This window comes from Ovis canadensis, chromosome 17 (assembly GCF_042477335.2).
Source record: "Ovis canadensis isolate MfBH-ARS-UI-01 breed Bighorn chromosome 17, ARS-UI_OviCan_v2, whole genome shotgun sequence".
NCBI lineage: Eukaryota > Metazoa > Chordata > Mammalia > Artiodactyla > Bovidae > Ovis > Ovis canadensis.
In genome coordinates this window covers 78,756,873-78,777,132 of record NC_091261.1, presented here as the reverse complement: position 1 = coordinate 78,777,132, position 20,260 = coordinate 78,756,873, and the positions used below count along the sequence as shown (strand labels likewise).

The 20,260-nt window shown below is 46.9% G+C and overlaps 1 protein-coding gene across 2 annotated transcripts in view; it reads right to left on the bottom strand.

Moving 5' to 3' along the window:
* Nucleotides 1-19,019, bottom strand: part of KREMEN1 (kringle containing transmembrane protein 1) — a 54,453-nt gene extending 35,434 nt beyond the window's left edge. The window contains exons 1-2 of one of the 2 annotated variants that reach the window (XM_069557186.1): nucleotides 18,797-19,019; nucleotides 1,099-1,261 (exon numbers count right to left, since the gene is read on the bottom strand). In XM_069557186.1, the coding sequence (XP_069413287.1) occupies nucleotides 1,099-1,261; nucleotides 18,797-18,893 (260 nt within the window). In that variant the 5' untranslated portion in view covers nucleotides 18,894-19,019. The remainder of the gene's footprint in view (nucleotides 1-1,098; nucleotides 1,262-18,796) is intronic. The other variant, XM_069557185.1, reaches the window with a different exon arrangement.
* Nucleotides 19,020-20,260: the final 1,241 nt, after the last annotated feature.

Genomic DNA, 20,260 nt, shown 5'->3' with positions numbered 1-20,260 from the left:
ATAAAAAACAGCAATCAAATAGCAAACTAAAAACAGTGCCCTAGTGGCTCTGAGGGAGTGGCCAGTTGGCGTCCATTAGAATAGAGGTGAAGTAAAGAGATGAAGACAACATGGACTACAGGCCTGGAGACTCCAGAGAAGCCCAAGGGTCCTAGATGTGGGCAAAGGCACCTGGGCGGTGGGGGGGGGGGGCGGGGGCAGCAGGTAAACACTGGGGCCTGTGCAGTATAGCTATATGTTGTCTCAGCTGGGTCAACAGTGCAAAGATCCCAACATCCTGCTAGAACTGGGGCCAGAGTGTGGGGCTCAGAGAGTAGCTCAGTGATTGTTTTTCCCTGCCCCAGTGGCTCAAGAGGCTGCCTTTGTACCTGTCCTAATAATAATTAAATTCAGCTCATGGCTGAACTATGAGTCACGTAACCAGGACCCCGGGTATAAATACCTAAGACGTAGCTATAACCAAAGGTGCTCTGGTCCCTACTGACCAATGTTTCTCAACCTGATTTGGATCACTGACAACTTTGAGAATCTGATCAAAGCCATAGATCATCTCCCCTGACAATCACAAGTACACACCGGAAGCACCATGGAGTTCAGCCCCTATGAGGGTCAGACAGCAGGTGAAAGAGCAGAGAAACACCTGAGGATACTGAAAGGCAAGAAACGGCACAAATCTGCTGGCTACAGCTGCTCCCAGAGCAAGGTGTTCCTGGGCTGGCAGGATGTGGGACAACACAGGGCATCTTCCTTAGCTCAGAAGCAGAGGGAGGTTCAGGCTGCAGACAGTGCTCCGCTTGCCCATGACATCCACGGGCAAGAAGCCGAGTCTTCTGGTGGCAGCGCCAACAAAGGAAACCCTCCCAAAGAGACGTGGAAGTGATCAGACAGGAAAGCAGAGCTCTGAAAACCAACATCAAAGAGCCCCGAGTTGAAAAGAGATTATGTGTTTGTGTGTGTGTTTGTGTGCACATGCGCAAGCAGTTTTGCGAGAAACGTTTCTACAATAGTAGCAAGAAAGGCTTTCTGAGTTGGCCAAAAGGAAGACAAAGCTTTGCCTAGTTGTGAGCAAGGCGGGAAGAGACTGGAGGAGGGTCTTACCTGCAGTAGTTATGCTCGCCCACGCCCCCCTCCCCGTTGGGGTACTTCAGAGTGTTGTAAGGATGCTGGAAAGTCTCGTTCCAGAACAGACATGGCTTCCCACCTTGCAGTGCCGTCCAGTTCTGCGTTCCCCTGTAATCTGCACCGTTGGCTGTGAAACATTCTAGGAAAAAGAAAAGACAGAGCAAACTAAATTTCTGGCAACGTCTACAGCTTCCTCCCTCTGAGCTTGATGTCTTGTTTTGTTTGGATGGAGCTGGAAATGGGTAGCGTCTTGCTGGATCCGAGACACAGTGGGCTGAACATTGGTAGGGCTGGGTACCCTCCAAAGGCCAGGTTCCTCTTGGCACTTGCTTGTCTGCAGACACGAGGACATTTTCCCTGAAAGTATACAGATCCCAGCAAGGATATAAACAGGGAGCTGAAATGTATAGAAGCCCATGAAGTGAACCGGGAAAACCCCCAAATCTGGGAGCCGTCCGTGAGGAACTCGGGGTGCTCAGAGGGGGTCACTGTGCCGCCAGCGTCTCTGCGTGGTAACTGGAACCAGGGCACAGCTCTAACTGAGCTCTCCTCTACGGTCTGAAAGGCTGCACTGACACTTGGATTTAATAAGACCATCGGATACAGCAACGCTTTGGAATCCCAATCACACGGGTCTGGGAATGACTCACATTCCCTAGTAATGAAGAACAGTCCTCCCCATGCTGCTTGAGACGGAGGTGCCACAAAACAGACAGTCAACAGGAGGGAGCAGGTGCTGAGCTGGCATTTTCTTTCACCTCCTTCTGAAATTCCTTCCTACAGGACACGTTCAACATGGTCTGAGGTCCCTTTAATAAGAAGACAAAACCCTTGCAGGTGCAACAGTTGTGCTTCTAAAATCTGCCTTTCAGACTTTGTGGGGGGAGGGGGATGGGGGTTGGATGGGAACCTCGGCTGAGAGGATTCTCCCCCCACATATTGCATGCATTACATTCGCAGAGGTTCACGAGAAAGGCACACTACAAAGAGCGATTTCCAAAAATTAGCTTAGTTGAAACTGACAGATAGAAGCACTTCAAACACTTCTTTAAGATGTATCCCTAGGAACCTGACAATCTGGGGGAGTTACGGTAACATTCTTGGCTCGCTTCCTTTCCCTCTGCTGGCATGTGCTGACCCACGACTTCTGGCATGAAGGACTCACACCTCCGGCTCCCAATGTGGGGCATGCTCCTCCTCCAGCCTCAGCACGTGCATAACACGGGCAGGTCTATACTCTGAAACATATCTAAAATCTACCCGCAGACCATCTCTCTTCTGTGCCGGCTTCCTCTCCCAATCTGGGCCCTGTGTTTTGCCCAGAATGGCACAGTTTTATGGACATCCAAAATAACCAGGAACCCCAGGCTGCACAGGACACCTTGCACTTCACCTACACGTTGTGAGAAGGGTGACTCGTCATGTTCTGAGTCAACCGAACTCTCCACCAAGAGTGTGCACGAATTTAAAAAGTTCAAAGGTAACTGAAGGAGGCAGCTCAGTATAGCCAAAAATCCACTGGTCCCAGACCTGATGCCAAACAGCTGTGTGACCTTGGATAAATCACTGCCATCCACATCACTGCTGACGTTTACACAGGGTTCTACTGAGTGCCAGGCTCTGCTCTAAGTGCTTTACATCAGCTCATCACCAGCCCGCACTCCCACTGTATAGATGAGGCAACTGAGGCACGTGCTCACACCCTACGCTGCCTCTGACAGATCCCCTTGGCCTCGTCCGCGCTTTCCCACGCGCTCCCTCACCCTGTTCCTCTCACAGGTGGGTTCTGTTGCCTTCTGTCAAACGAGTTCCCTGAAACTACCCTCTCCTCTCCGTCGGGTGCCGCCACCCTTGTCCCGTTCACCATGGGAGGACAATATGGTCTGATTCGGGTCCCACAGCATCCACTTTCGTGCTCCCAACAACCCATTCTCCACACAGGGCTCAAAACTCCCAGAGAGATGTGAGCACTGGGAACAAAACCCAGAGCCTTCATCCCTGTCTGCGAAGCCCACGAGACATGGCCCCAGGCCCTCTCTCCACCGACCGAGCTCTCCCCTCGTCATTTGCTGTGCTCCAGCCACATTCTTCTGCTTTTAACTCTATAAACACACCACGCTATTTCCTGCCTGAAAAGTTCTTCCCCTAATACTTCCCATCACAGACTAAACATTATCTCCTCAGAAAGCCCTTCCCCACCATCTCCACTCCTGTTTCTCTGCCCTTCATTTGTTTGCTTCGTAGCACTTACCATCACTAGGAATATATATGATCTGCTGGAGAGAGAGAGACTGTGCGTGTGGGCTCATCACACCAGAGCCCTACCCAGTCTCAGGGTTAGAGCAGGACCTGGGAACCTATATTCCTAAAAATCTGCCCTGGTGATGATTCTAAGAACATTATGCCAATCTCTGCCAGTTACTAGAATCTTATTTCTATGTGTTAATACATCTTTTTCCCCTATCGAAAGTGACTGAGGAGGGGCTTGGGAGCCACAAATGTGGGCTGACCAACGGAAAGCCTTAGCAGTAGACAGCAATCTGCAGGGCAGTGGGTCAGTGTTCCCTGATGACTTGATCTGAAGAAGAACGTGGTGGCCATCCATACAAGGGCCAGCCCTCTGGAATGGGATGAAGTGGCATCTGAGAGATGGGATGGGTACGAGCAAGCCTGTTGGCTTTAGTCTGCTCCTCCCAGACCTAGTCTTGTTCTTAATTACACTAGGGAAACTGAGGCAGTGTTACCAGATTTGACAATTATTTTTTGAGCAGACTTGCCCAGTGCATGTCAACTGTGTGTGTGTGTTGGGGGCGGGGGATTAATTATGTGTGCATCTTGATTTCATCAGAGTACCAGGGTGGGCACTAGGCAATGGGGACCCTGGCAACCTTGTTTCTTACCGCTGGGAAACTGACCCAAGCCTTGGCTAGACAAGCAAGGAGAGGCTTAAACCAATAAAAAATAAACTATCACATGGCTGGTTGTAATATTTATGCATTCGGTGAAAGAGAATGAGCAAAAGCAATAAATCTAATGTCCAGGATATTATTCATTAATTCATTCAACAAATATTTATTCAACACTTACTATGTGTCTGGCACTATTCACAGCTCTGGGACCGTGTGGTGAACACTCTGCATTCACATGCTAACAGGGCTTCACGCTCATAATACACCAATCAAAGTCAACGCTAGCCAGTGCAGTGTGCAACAAGAGAAAATGGAGTAAGGAGATGAAGGTGGAACATTGGGAGTTCTCTTTTAGGAAGGGCCTGGAAAGGAGATGTTTGTACAAAGATGTGGACAAGAAGAGGAAGCAAACAGTAAATGACACAAGAAGGACTTTCTGGGTAGAGGGCATGGCAGGCACAAACCCGGAAAACTGCATAGACTCTTCAGGAAAGTGCGAGGCCGCTCCTCTGACCCAGCCAGAGTAGGGCGAGTATGCTGGGAAGGGTGGGTGGGACACAAAGAGGAGGGGCCAGGCAAGACCAGGATGTGTCAGGTCTTGAAGGCCATATAAGTTAGATTTTGGCTTTTGTTCTAAGAATGAGAGGAAGTCATTGGAGGGCTTTGAGCAGAGAAGTGATGTGATCAGATTTATCCTTTAGCGGAACTGTAGCCGCCGGGAGGAGGAGGCGCTGTGAAGAGCGTGCCAAGCACGTGGCAAGGGGACCCTAGGTGGCTGGTGCAGATGATGGGCTGGAAAGAAGGGTGGCCTGGGCCAGGCTGGCAGCTGAAGGGTAGGAAGAAGTGGCTGGACTCTGGATGTATTTTGAAGGTAGAACCAAAGTATTTGCTGGGGAGCAGGGGTTTGATGAATACAGGGTCCCAAAGAAAGAGCATTTGGTGACAACACCGAGGAGGTAGGCCTGGGCAGCTGGGTGAATGGTGCTGCCATGTACTGCGATGGAGCGGACCCGAGAGGCACAGTATCTTGTGGGTAGAATCAAGGCTTTGGTTTTGGACCGAAAAACTGGATGGAGAGAAGAGAGTAAGTAGATGGGCTAGATGAGCCCAGGGTTGAGGAAAGAAGCCAAGGACAGATCCAGAAGTGTGGCGGTAACGGCGCCTGTGTGGAGAGAGAGGACATCTGGGCCATGCCCTGGGGCCCTGCTGCATTTCAGGCCTGGAAGAAGGGCCAGCCGTGATGGCTGACAGAGCGCAGTCTGGGAGGTGGGATCTTGGATGGAGAAGGAGTTTTGAGAAGGAAGGGATCATAAGCTGTGAAAAGCACTGCTTTATGTCCTGCCTGTCTTCTCTAGCTGGAGCCCACTCTATTCATCTCTGTTGGACCTTTCCTCTCTATCAGAGAACCCCAAGTCTTTTGTTTTGGGGGACTGAGGAAAACAGCCCTTAAATCAGACACAAGCCTGAAGCACTTGGGATTAATTCTGCCTTTTTAAGTTGGCGATGCCTTATCTTTTTCTCCATCACCAAAATCCTTCAAAGTATGGCTTGTGGCATTTATTTTTTAAAAACTGGAGATGCACTTGTGGTCAGAGGAGGATGCTGACGGGCGCGGGCCCGTCCTGCTCTGGCTCTGACCTGGTGGCTGTACCGCCTTCACAGCACATCCCTTCTGCAACTCAAGTTTCTTTATCTCTGAAACGAGGGCAGTCAGCGAGATCAGGAGTCCTAATCCTTTTACATACACAGAGACCTCTTGGAGAACAGGCTGAAAGACAGGGATCTGATTCCCCAGACAACGATCACATACACAACAGTTTACAGTTTCAGAAGTGCTCATGGAGCCCCTGAAGCCCTTCTATGCAGCCCTGACCATCTGAACAAGTGACACCTACAGAATAGACGCGCATGCACATGTAAACTTCCAGGACTGAATGTTTAGTCTCCAGGGTTATGAAACAGTTTAAGTCAAATACTTTTCTCACTTACTTTCTAGCAAGAAAAACTTCTAGCACGGAAAGAGCATGGTACCGGCTGGAGTTAGAGCTCAGCTCTGTGGTTTACAAGCTGCAGGCATGCAGCTGAACTCTGAGCCTCAGTTTCTTCACTGGTACAAAGAGGGATTCGATTATTAATAGCTTGGGACAACTGGAAAAATCAGAGGAGCTGCAAGTAAAGTGCCTAGCACACAATAGGTGCCCCATAAATCATTATTATGTAAATAAAGTGTATTACTATGTAACTAAACAGTGTAAAAAAATTAAACGTTATTATAACTTTGAAAGTACTGTAACAATCACGATCATGTAGTTTACCCCATAAAAATACATAGCTATAAAAGGCAATATGCCACGGATGGACAGGCACACCATTCTGCTATTCACAATTCTGTTGACAGTTGCCAGGCTACCATGCAGAGAAAAAAATATGTAACGTTGGAAAAGGAGGGGATATATGTACACGTATAGCTGATTCACTTTGCTGTAGAGCAGAAACTTTTCAACACTGTAAAGCAACTATACTCCAATAAAAATTAATTAAAAATAGATAAATAAAAGGAAAAAAAATATATGATTTGAACCCTATTTTGAATCCCAGCATTCAGTGGATAAAAGGTAAGGCGAAAAACGTATATGCTTTTCTTAAAATTCCAACTGTGTGATGAAACATGTCTGTCTATATATGCTACTGAAATCACATAATTCAATATTTGTACTTATAAGTGAGGAAAATGTCAAGTTAAGAGTCTCAGGCAATTTAACCCTTGATGGGTTGTATATACACTGAATTTTTAAAGTTCATGTTTAAAACTCTAATGAGGTATTCTGTTAAAATAATTAAAACTTGACATATATGAGATAGTGGTGGGAAAGCAAAAGACATTCTACTCCTCAACAATATTTAATAAAGTTGAAGAGTAAGCTCTCAATGAAGCTCCAAGTCATTCCTAACGACACTATTTCCCTGAACCATTCCTAACCACACTATTGAGAAACAGAAATTTTTTCTCATCCTGAGTCTTGAATTTTCCTAGTTTTCTGGTAGCTAATTACTAGTTAGATCTCTGTTTATGTGGTGTTTGTGAGAGTCACTGTTTTTAATCCATCAAAGTCGAGTTTCTGTTCCACATAGAACCATTCAGCATCTCTATCAATCCTATGTTGGAAGAATCTGGCTGGTTTTAGCCTAGTTTGAAATCAATGAATCAACAAGCATTAAATTGAATTATGGCATCTTAAAATAAGGCAGAAAATATTTTTCAGCAGGAATATCTTCTGTTCTGTTCTTTTAAAAGATATCTATCAAGTTTGGCAGATAGGTAGATTATAGAAATACAAGGCTGAAGTGGAAAAAGCTCCTTTTAATACTTAGATGGTGACATAAGAGTGTCGTCAGATGTTTGCACAACACACCTGGTGCGTTTCCAATACAGACTGGTGTCTGGCGGGAACTTGCGTGTAGGTCCTCAATGCCTGCAGTCCCTGACAAAATCATCTTTTGCCCTCAGACACTCAAAGGCACTTCAGGAATGCTTATTTCAATTACATGGAACCTGGCGGTCAAGAAGTGTGTGGCCCTGGGAAGGCAGGGGTTCTCAGCTTTTCTCACCCTGATGGGGCTTTAACATCGATGGCTCCCCAAGGGCAGGGATTCCCACGATTACAAGGAGGCAAGTGATCGTGATCTCGAGCTAGATCCCCAGAGAGAGGCTAGTCTGTGGGGAAGGAGGAGGCCTTCTATACACATGGTGCATAAAGAATCACTTGCAGAAAGAGGAAGTGATGCTAGGTAAGCAGCTGACTCTGTGAGGTTTAAAGAAATCACCTGGATTTGGGTCTCCACTTCCTCACTTGTGAAATGAGGGGACTGAAGCCAACGTCCCCTCACTCTAAACCCTAATCTCAGGATTCTAACAAAATAGGACAGAGATGCAAAAGTCTGAGGTAATGTGACAGGAAAGGCTTAATGACTAAAAATCTCTTCTAACCTTACAATGCTCTGTTTCTCTAATGGAAGCAACGATTCTTCAGGAAAAAACAAAAAAAACAAAACTCGCCTCCCATGTGGGCCCTGCCTCTGGAGGGGCTCTTAAGCACTCTTTTTTGCTTAGAAGAAGCTACATCTTCAACATATATATATGTCAAAGAAAAAAGAAAAAAAGGGGAAACTTCTAGGCGAATAGAGACTTAGGTTAAGAGAGTCAGATCACCTAAATGCATCTTGTCCAGATCCTTGTTTGAACTATAAAAAACACCCATGAGAGAATCAGGAATATTTAAACACTGATTAATGGACTGGATATTTGATGATACTAAGAAATTATTGTTAAATTTTTTAGCTGTGACAATGGTAGTGGTATTATGTTTTTGAAAAGGGTTCTTATCCTTTACAGATGCATACTGAAATATTTACAGATGAAATGATATGATATCTGAGATTTGTTACAAAATAATCCAGTTGTAGGAATCAAAGGGATACAAATGAAATAATACTGGCCTTGGTGGATAATCATGGAAGCTGGGAGATAGATACATAATGACTTCCTTACACTCTTCTATTTTTGTATATGTTCTAAATTTCCCATATTAAATTTTTTTGAAAGGACACCTTGAAAATACTAACATGTTGTTTTACAATTAATCTACCTTAGTTTCTTTTTCAAGAACTATGATCAAACTCAATCAACCATAAATTCACTCATCTAAAATCAAGACAGACATTCATGTACCATGTTCTTGGACTATGTATTCACAGTTCAAATGACCACAGGAAAAAGGAGTTCTGTACTTTGCCCAAAGTAGAACTGCCACAAAATAATCACTGTAATTATTTAACTTATCAGTAGCGTTTCTATTAAAATATCTTTCAGATGTTCCTTTTCATTCATAGGAACAGTGTGCTTAAAAACAGCATCCTGTACCTCTCAAAGTTATTTTAACTAAAGAATGTATACTTTTAGAAGAGGACCTGAGGTCTTCTATTTGAATCTCCAGCTTATTCATAACAGATGAATAAGTTGCTCAGTTGCTCAGTCTTTGCAACCCTGTGGACTCTAGTCCACTAGGCTTCTCTGTCCATGAAAATTTCCAGGCAAGAATATTGGAGCAGGTTGCCATTTCCCACTCCAGGGGATCTTCCCAACTCATTAACAGATAAAATACTTGATTAAAAGACTGTTCTAAGAAACACTGAACCTATACTAAGCAATGGACCACAGATTTAAATTCAAAAGACCCATGAAAAAACTTTTATACTTGTTATATAATAATCTGAAAAAACAGGTAACTATCAAAGCAGAGCAGGCCCTGAATGCGGGGCTGCTCGGGCTCCAGCCCCCAGTCTGGGTCTCATCTGGAACATGCTCTCCTCTTACCCAGGGAGGACCCACTGGACAGCATGCGCGTCTGTCATGGTGAAGCATGTGTTTCTGCCGGGAAGAGTCACCATGAACATGCGGCAGCGCTTGAGGAACTGACAGTCATTCTGTAGGATATTATAAACAAGTACGCTCACCAAATTGAAGACCAGGGGATGGCTTTTCAGAAAGAATGAGGGACTTCCCTGGTGGTCCACTGGTTAAGAATCTGCCTTGCAATACATGGAACCGGGATTTGGTCTCTGGTCAGGGAAGTAAGATCCCATATGTCTCTGGGCAATGTAACTTGCGTGCCACAACTAAGACCTGATGCAGCCAAAATAAATAAATAAATAAAGAATGATCATTCACCCACCAACATATACACAAAGATTAGGCCAAGCTTCAGTGAAAGCATGAACTCTCTCAGAAGTCACTAGCTCAGCAGAACTCTAAGGAAAACTTTTCATTAATTAACTGTGGACTTTTCTGCCAGTACCAGCAGGACATATTCTATCACAACATGGTGATGGCACCCTCTCAGTAATGCTTGAGCATCAGTGGGTCTACTTAAATATTTACTTTTGAATATCCTCTTCAATCTTGAAATAAAATTTCACACTAGAGTTTTCACGTAAGGAACTGGGAAGCATAATACGATCTTTTCAAGTTCAAAGTCCACTTCTCTGATGGACAATAACTTAGTGCATCATAAGTCAACTCTAAAGGATCAGAACATAAGACAAATGCTGGAGAACTATTTGAAAGCTCAGGGTCCAGAGATAGCACTACACTCCTATGGAAACCATAGGCTCTAAAACAAGTCCCACAGCGCCTGTTGTCCCAACTCTTCTAAGACTTGATCATCTTGAACTGTAATTGCTCCAGAAGCACCCGGCCCTGCTTCCGCTAGCCCGCAAGCCTCCTGAGTGGCTCACTCATCTCTGTACTCTCAGCAACTACAGACCACACAGAACGTGCCTGGCAGACATCTGCTGAGTGAGGGGAGCAGGTGTATGGAGGGCTGGGGGGAACCCAAGATGGACATGTTGAGAGAGCCCAGGCTTCCTTACCAGTTTGGGCCTCCACCCTGGCTGTCGGTACCATACTGCGAAATGACCCGCGAGAAGTTCCAGGAAAGTTTATGTAAATCAAAGTATTTGAAAATCAAATGCTTGCTATTTAAACCAAGGGAATCTGCTATTTAAATGGAATCCATGGTAGAATTGTTTGTAACAGGGCATGAGCAGCCCTCTTTGCAACGAATACATCTGTTTCTATTCTGAGTTTGCTTGCAACAGGAGACACCTGGGAATCTACACCGAGGCTAACCATCACATGAGCAACACTTTCACACCTTCTGAAGTTCTTGATCAGACTAAAAAGGAGAACTGATACAATCCAGCTTCTGGACAAGTTTCATGAGTATTGCCTGTGCCCGATTTTTAATTTCAGACAGTGAGAAAGTTCCCCAATAATGGAATCCTGGAGGGCAGCCAATGCTCCATGGAAGCCAGGCTCTGGGCTATTCAGCTTCCCTTGGTTGATATGGGGTGGGCAAATAAATACAACAGCCCTTGAATGAGGAGCTAGCTGACTACCAGGTAGACAGTGTATTTTAGGGGAGTGCATGATCAGTCGTGTCCGACTCTTTGCGACCCCATGGACTGTAGCCGGCCAGGCTCAGTATTCCAGGCAAGAACACTGGAGTGGGTTGCCATTTCCTACTCCAGGGGATCTTTCTGACCCAGGATCGAACCCGCATCTCTTGAGTTTCCTGCACTGGCAGGCAGATTCTTTTACCGCTGAGCCTCCTGGGAAGCCCCAGTGTATTTTTAGAGCACATCTTTAAATTAAACCCAAAGCAACAAAGTTATCCTTTATGATTTGGCACAGCGACAAGTCCTAGTCAGAGATGCGGGGCATACAGTAGACATTTGATAACATTTGTTAGTCAGTTCCAAGATAAAGATATGACTCAAGAGACAAGTTTCAGAAATCCTGGCCATGGAGACAGCTTGAGGCAGAAGGAAAGTCTCAGTTCAGCGCTGACTACAAACAAGAACAGGCATCGTTGTCACCTCTAGTCGCTCAGAACAACGAGGACAGATGGTGGCCAACAGACTGATTTGTTGGTCAAAGGTTTAAAGTTTCAGGCAATGTTTCATGGATCAAGAATTTGGTCGCCAGATTTAGCAAATGGAAGTACAGAATGCCCAGTTAAACTGGAATTTCAGATAAACAACTAATGATTTTTTAAGATAAGTATTCCCAAATATTGCATGAGACAAACACATAAAAAATTACTGTTTATCTGAAATTCAAATTTAATTGAGTGTCCTGTATTTAATCTGGCACTCTTACTCTAGAGAAACTGGAAACATACGGTGACCCACAGACCTCCTTACTCCACTGAGATTTCTGAAGCCCTGTTCACAGAAATGCTTAAGGAGTTTAGATATGGATGAAGAATCTATTTTCTTAAGAGTGAAAAAAGATATTGATCAGAGTCGCCTACTCTGAGGCCACAGAGAAGGGCAAAAGAATTACATGATTAGGACAGAGTTTCTCAATCTCAGCACGAATGACATTTCAGGTTGGATAATCCTGTAGAGGGGCGCTGTCCTGTGCATTCCAGGATTGTCAGCAGCATCCCTGGCCTTTACCTGCTAGATGCCAGTAGCGTACCCCTCCCCACCGCAAAAGTGTCTCCAGATATTGTCAAATGTCCCTTGGGGGCACAAATCTCCAGTTGAAACCACTGAATTAGAAGAAATGGTCAGATAAACAGAGAGTGTCATACCCATTAACCAGTGGTCACAGAACAAAAGATTCTTCTCAAGGGAGAAATTTTCAGCTCAGCCCGGGGCCCTCTCAGGCCCGTAAGAAGGATGAGAGGACTAGTTATTTCAGCTAAGACAATCAGAAACCCTTCATTGGCCAGAAGCTTGGTGAGCCAAGCCGATGAAGTTGTGCATGGCAGTGCACACATCACAAAGCAGGGAGACGCACCCAGCCTTTGAAGACACTCCTTTTAAGTTAACCTCCCTTCCAACTAAACTTTTTCCAAATCTCTTCCTGCCATTTGGAAGTTGAGTGATTCTCAGCTGAAAAGGCCTGTATATACGAGGTGCAGATGGCAGCAGTTATGGCCCTCACCAGATGCTGCAGTCTCTAATTTGATTGAAAGGATATAATTAGACAACAGAAACACTTTAATGAAAGAGCAAAACATGGAGGGAGGGAAGGATTGAAGGCCCTTAACTGATGCCAAAACACCCACCAGTAATAGAGGCTTTGAGTCTGGGGAAAAGGAAGGGGAAAGCCCCTTAAAAGGACAGTCCCCATCCTGTTTATTTCCCCATAGACATACGAATAGGGATTTTATTACTGTAGATTTCCACTGTATTTTATGTGGGAACAATCTGATTAAAACCAGAAGTCGTCTTCGGAAGAACATCAAAGAAAAACAAATATGGCTTCTGTGGTCATTATTAAAAATATTTTTACCAGTCCAATAATTTTCTTTGAAGATGAATTTTTATAGATTGAACAGCAGCAAGTAATTTACATACTATGATGACACTGGTTAACAATCCCTACTGTTCTAGAATAGAACTACTTGGCTGCCATATTTTCATCCAACGTCAGGACACCAAAGAACATGGATAGCCACTTAACATTTGTTTGGAAGATATCAAGAAACTGGGGAGAGTTAGTCCTGTAAGTCAACGCCACAATTGTTCTGAATCATCTTTAAAAGTTGCCTCTGCTGTTTTTATTATTTCCTAGCTTTCAAACTTTGAGTGAGTACACTGCTCTGGTTCTAACCAAGAATCTAACCAAACTGAAAGGAGTCCAGCCCTCAAAGTCTGAAGTTGCTAATGCGGTGTGACACTCTGGTTTGGAAGCTTCTTCAGCCCACTAGAAGTGGGACCCCGCCCTCGTGGAAAATTGAACAATAAAAGTTTAATGCTCTGGCTACTTGCCAGGGATTAAATCAGTGGTGAGAGAAACTAGAAGCTGGGCCCAGCAAAGGGGCAGCTCCGAGAGGGTACTGTTATAAGTAGGAGGGAGACGCAGCCTTGTGTAGGAGGTGGCCTGAAATCTTTTGTCTATAAAGTTCTTCCTAGTCCCCAACCTCATTCCTCTTCAAACTGGTGCAAGTCCAGGCGAGGGAGGTGTTTACCTAGAAAGTGGTTTAAAGGCAGGTGGGGAGTGGGAAGATTTCCATAGAGAAGGAAAAGGCAGGTTTCTGTGGAGTGGCCATTTCTGAAGAGGGGCAACCTTCTGACATTTCTACAAGGGCTTCTTTGCTTTCTCTGTTCAATCTCAATCCAGGATAAGGTCCCAGAGGTGAGGTCTGGGGAAGAAGCACTGCTATCTTGAGAGGAAGACACTGAAGACAACAGAGAAAGGGGTAAAAATACAGAGTGACCGTGGGCTCCTCTCCTAGACTCACGCTTCTGGGTTCCAGCTGGATTCTCAAGATCAAAATAACATGGGAGAATGTCAGTCAGAGTTCTCACCCATTCACCAGGAGTCAGCCAGCAGCTAACCTGCCAGGTGACGACAGGGGGCTTGAGGAGACCTCACCTCAAACCCTGCACAGGTAGCTTGCTAAGAAACACATTCACTTCCTCCTCTGTTGTCCTTATTCAGGAGGCAAAAACCCAGACAAAAGCTGCAGATCCAAACTTCCGGCCTCTCACAAGTGTTTTGCATTAACTGTTCCACAGTACAAATACAATCAACTTGGTATGTTTGTTTCATTTTGTTTTTTTCAAAAATGTTTTAAAATAATCAGTCATGCTAAACACATTGTTGTTTTTCTAAAGGCCACTTTATAAAAATGACGATAGAACCATGGAAATAAAACTCAACTGTTTAGGAAAATGCTAGAAGTTTGTTTTCTCTTTTTTTTTCCTGGCTTTTTTTTTTTATATCTCAGGGCTGGTGCCACCTGCTGCCTGGGCTTTCCTCTGAGAAACAGATCTCTCAACAGTTTGATCCAAGCAACATCTGCATAGCTGAACAAACCCTGGACTGGTTCTGAGGCAGGCTCTATTTTCTTTATGTACTGCACACTGAACCACACTGAATTTCTTTTTAAAGCTTTTTTTTTTTTTTTAAGTCTTAGTAAAGATCTAAATGTATGTTCCCTCCTGGACACATTATTTTTAATCGTGGTAAAATATACATAAAATTTACCTTTTCAACCATTTCTCAAAAGTCTTTTAAAGTCAGCTACCAGTAACAGGTAAAAGGTTCATTCATTCACCAAAATCATTTGCCTCCTTGTCACCTGTTCAGACCAGTGAACAGTGGGAAAAAAACCATCAATACATATGGACCTAGAGCAGGACTTGGTCAAGTACAGCCTGTAAGCCAACTCTGGCCCACTGCCTGTTTTTGTATGTCCTATGAGCTAAAATATGCTTTTTAAACTTTTAAATGGTTGAAAAAACTAAAACTTGTGACACATAAAAATTACACGAAATTCGAATGTGGGTGTCCATGTGAGTTTTATTGGAAGACAGCCACTCTCATTCATTCGCATTTTGTCTATGGCCTCTTTTGCCCTACAAAGCCAGAGTTGAGTAATTGCAGCAGACAGTACATGGCCCACGAAACCCCAATTATTTACTGTCTAGCGCTTTATAAAAAATGATTGCCGACACCTGATCTAGACCTCAGATGGCATTACAGGCTTGAAAATTCTACACTAAAGACGATATATTGCCCATCACACCAAATTCCTAATCTGTACACTGTGAAGCAATTGAAAGCAATATATTTTACCTTCATCACTGATTGCCTTTGATCCTAATAACCTAAATCATAAGTAAGCATATCAAGAATATCTCTATTAAATGTACCGACTTGCTGTTTCTTAGCAGTGAGCTTAAACTGAACTTCTTTTTGCTGTAAGATTTATAAAAGGTCTCATTACATATCTCAAACACTTAAATAGCTTTGTTGAGGAGTGAGAAGTTTTCACAAAAAGATGAGAGTTCTTTGATGCCGGGTCAGTTTTGACTGTTTCCCTGTCTCTTAAAATACTAAAAGCATAAAAGAAACTGGCATGCACATTGGTCCCCTTCATTCCTCTCAGCCCTTCTGTTCGTTCATGCTAAGTCCCTTCAATCATGTTCGATTCTTTGCCGTCCCATGTAGCCCACCAAGTTCCTCTGTCCATGGGATTCTTCAGGCAAGAATACTGCAGTGGGGTGCCATCTCCTCTTCCAGGGGATCTTCCCAACCCAGGGATTGAAATCCTGTCTCCGGAATTGGGAGGCAGGTTTTTTGCAGGTAATCCTATTAACATTAATGGAGTCCCCACAAGGGGCAAAGCTCTGTACAGTATGAAGTTCTAACTGTTAACTGAACTCACAGGTTTTAGGGCAAGACACATTACTGTCTAATGGGACAAATTCTAGATGAGGAGCTGGAGGAGAATGAGTATGAACTATAAAATTATGTTCACAGCAAATGTTATGCACACCCAGCAGGCCCTAAATGTGGAGAAACACTGATGGTGAAGGTGAAACACTGAAGGTATTTGCCTTCAGCGGAAAACTCAGAGCTAAAGTCCACCCAGCCTTCTCTTCCTACCTCTAGCTGTCCCCTGCAGGTTAGTAAATTCCAGATGGGAGTCCACGTCGGGAGAGTCCATGGCCCTGGCTGCCTTTCTCCTTGAAGAGGGAGTCTAGATTCCACCACTAACTTCTACATCCTTCCTTATCAGTTATGAGGGAAAGGAGAGGATCTCAAAGGATGAAGAGAAGGGAGATTATTTGGGGTTGGCTATACATTGTAATTAGAAGTATCACTGATAGGGAATGAGCTAACTGTTTTCATAAAGTCAGCATTCAAAAATGCAAACCACCAGTAATTTAAATATTACAAAATTATGCAGAATGTAAGTACTGAAATAATTTTTTCCATCCACAAAATTTTAGAGAAAATTACAGTATCAAAAATATGAAATGGCAAGCCTGACATATCTTCAGAGTAAAACATGTTTTTTATTGGAAAGGATTTTTAAAAACTAGTGGGTAGGCTATAGACAGGATGTGATGGTGAAGAAAGACCATGTGGTATCTCCCCCAAATTGCACTGGAACTAAAGAGGAAAAGTCACAAAGGCACTGATGTATTATATCAAGATGGTAGAGAGAAAAGCTGATGAGGCTCACTGAATTGGGAAGATGGGCGTTATCAGAAATCATTTCATAATGGTTATTTATTTGTCCCTACCCCAGACCCACTCTTCCCAGGTGGCTCAATGTAAAGAATCCGCCTGCCAATGCAGGAGACTTAGGAGATTTGAGTTTGATCCCTGGGTCAGGAAGATCCCCTGGAGGAGGAAACGGCAACCCACTCCAATATTCTTGTCTGAAAAATCCCATGGACAGAGAAGCCTGGTGGGCTATAGTCCATAGGGTTGCAGGACTTCAGGACTAAGCGAGCACACAGGCACACACAAACCCCATACCCTCCAATAAAAGCATGCCGAGGTCTGAGGTTCACGTGACATAAGGGCTGCTGCACTTGATCCTTTCTACTGAAGCAAAGGTGCCTGAGAAGGGTGCCACCTTCCAACGAGCATAAGCACGCAGCAGGCTCCCTGAACACTTTTCAGAGCTATTACTTTGCCCTTTCCAGGAGAGGAATCAGTTTATTTCCACCCTTACCTCTCTCCATAGAGGACATTAAATCCTGACCACAGAGATGGCAAAGTGGAGCTAAGGGGTTACTAGGTTACAGTTATGTTGACATATCCTGGCTCTCAGAAAGTTCCTCCGTCATTCCTCACATACGGTAAACAGTAAAAGTGATCAAACTTTTGCAGAAGTTTTTGTAGACATCCCCTTAAGAGGCCACTGATCACTCAGAAACCCCTTCCTGAGCCTAAGCTTTACAGCACTTGGAGAGCCCCCTTCTACCTCTCTCTCTAAAGCCAAGCTTTGCCTTTTACGGGGTTTAATCAGATTGGAAGCTCAGAGCATTCCCAGCGCAAAGGAGGTGTCCAGCACTTGGCAAACTGTGAAGCACTATAAAAAGAATTTTTAAATGTGTTCAGTGACTGCCTGCTGTATGTGGGTGTGTTACCTGCAGTATATCCTTTAATCTTCACACACCCAGCAAGGGAATTACCATCATCCCTCCTTTACAGATGAGGAAACTGAGGCTCAGAGAGGCACAGCCCAAAGTCACCCAGTAAGTGACAACACTAAACTTGATCTTTATCAGGAAACCAAGCTGGCAAGTAAACAAAGCAACCCAGAGTTTTCTTTCAGCAGCAAAATCCTGTCTCTCAAACATCACAGTCTGTGACTTTGGGTGGAGAACCCAGAGGCTTGAGTTTTCCCACTCAGGCAAATCTGTAATGGACTTTTCCCACCCCTTTCCCTCATGTCCAATTCTCCACACTTGAACAACCTGCTGAGGAAGGTCCCTGGGCCAGACAACGCCCTCTTGCCTGCTCTTCAACTTGGGAGAGTTCTGCTGCAAGGAAGGGTGTGAGGACAAGCTAAGCAAGTTCCAGCTTCCATCCTGGTCTAGGGCGCTATGTGGGGAAAACCTGGCCTTGACCTTGGCCTGGGAAGCGGGTGACCCTGTTTAAAGTGTGGAGATACCTACGGGAAACGGGGGCTCTGCACTGCACTCGCACGACGAGCACACTAAACTCTGTAAGGGAGACGTTTGCCATCACCCCCTTCCTTTCTTCCTCTCCCCACGCTGGACCTGCACCTGAGTCCCCGGGAAGTTCAAAGCGGGCCCCGGGGGGCGGGATGGGGGGGGACGTGCAGGCAGGGCAGAGCCGGTCGTCTCGGGACCCAGATCTGCCTCTACTAGCAGGACAGGCAGCTCAACTCGACTCCTCACGAGGCGCAGATTAGAGCTGGGCTAGCGGGGCGCAGACCCGGGCAGAGGGGCCAGGCGCCCGCTCTCGTCGCCTCTCGGCACCCGCTCAGGAGCCGGGAGGCGCTGGGCCCGCGGACGTGGGAGGGAAAGGGACCGGGGGGCGTCGTTGTGGGGCTTGCGGAGGGCGTCCTGGCCCGGGGTGTCGCTGAGGGGCTTGGGGTGGGGGTGGGGCAGCGTCCCCAAGCGGGGCGAGTCGCCCCAAGGGACTTGAACTGGGCTGGGGGTGCGAGGCCCTGAGAGGGGAGACCTCCCGGCCGGGGGGGGCGTCGCTGAGGAGCCTGAGGAAAGGGTCTGAGGTACTGAGGCACAGAGGGCGCCGGCCAGGGGCGTCGCGGAGGGGCCTGAGGAGAAGGGCCGCCTAGTCCGAGGGGCGTCGCGGAGGGGCTGGAAAAGGAGCCCCACCAAGCAGGGGCGAGGAAGTTGGGCCCCTGGGCGGGCTCCGCGAGGGACAGGCGGCGGCGGGGGGCTCGCTCACTCACCGGGTCCGGGGCCAAGGCCGGGGCCGGGCGCGGGCCGGGCGGCCAGCGTGAGCGCGGCGGCGGAGAGCAGGGCGAGGCGGGCGGCGGGCGGCGCCATGGGCCGTCAGTGCGGGGCCCTGGGGCGCGGCCCGGGGGAGAGGGGGCAGCGCAGGGAGCCGGGGGCGGCCATGGGAGCGGGACGCTGGGCTTGAGCGTGGCCCCGCCCCGGCCGCCCGGCCGCCCCGCCCCGGCCCGCCCTCCCCAGCGCCGCCGCCGCCCCGGCCGCCCGGGGACCGCCCGGCTCCGCCGCGAGGCTCGAGGGGCGGAGCCGACAGCGCCCGCTCGCTCCTGCCACTCACGCGCCAGGACCCGCCCACATCCCCCCGACTGCACCTGGCCCCGCCCACCGGCGGAGCACTCAGTTGGAAGATTCGAGGGGCGGGACCTACAGGTAAGGGGCGGGGCCTGAGGCACCGCCTCCGAGTCCCCGAGTGGAGGTTTGACCTGGCTGGACCGGGCCGGGCGCCCAATGACCCCTGCTCCACCCTCGCTCGGGTCGCGACCCACACGCGGGCTCAACCGCAGCCGTAAAAATCAAAACAGCACTTTGCAAACCAATTTTCTCTGCTTGGCTCATCGCAGCGGTTTTAAAAAGGTTGCTCTGGAGTTAGCCTGACCGGATTCATATCCCACTTGATCACCTGTAAGATCTTGAGAGTGAAAGTCTCAGTCGTGTCCGACTCTTTGCAACCCCATAGACTATACAGTCCATGGTATTCTCCAGGCCAGAATACTGGAAGTGGGTAGCCGTTCCCTTCTCCAGGGGATCTTCCCAACGCAACGGATCGAACCCAGGTCTCCCGCATTGCAGGAGGATTCTTTACCAGCTGAGCTACCCGGGACAGGAAAAACAGCTATCTTATTTCAACTTCTTCATCGGTTAAACGGGGGCGTTGATTACAATTACTCCCAAAGCGGTGGTACTAACGAGAAAATGCGTGGAAACTTTTACACACACATAGTAGGAGGTTAGAAAATGTTGAGTTCCTTTCACCATGCCGATTCTTGCAGGCACAAAAGAGGCAGCATACTGAGCCCTGGTTCCGAATCCTAAAACACATCTTTTGTCAACTAGGGCAAGTTCCCTGCTCTTAGTCATCTGCAAAATAGAAATAATAAAGGGCCCTCACAAAATTAGGTTAGATTACATAGAAACAAGTGAAGTTCCTGACCCAGAAGTGGGTGGGGCGACGGTGCTTTCTCAGACACTTGGATCCGCGGGCGCAGAGAGAGCGTGGCGGCTCTCGGCCCCCGTGTGGCCGGCCCATTGCTCCTCACTCCCCAGCAAGGTCCTCCCCGCCCGCCCCAGGGTCTGTGGTAGGCCCTTCTCCTACCCCGCACTCCCCTAGGCAGAAATTTTCCTCCGGCTCCCGCCGAAAGCGCCGCGGCAACGCCCCGAAGGGCAGGTCCGGGCGATGCGCCGGG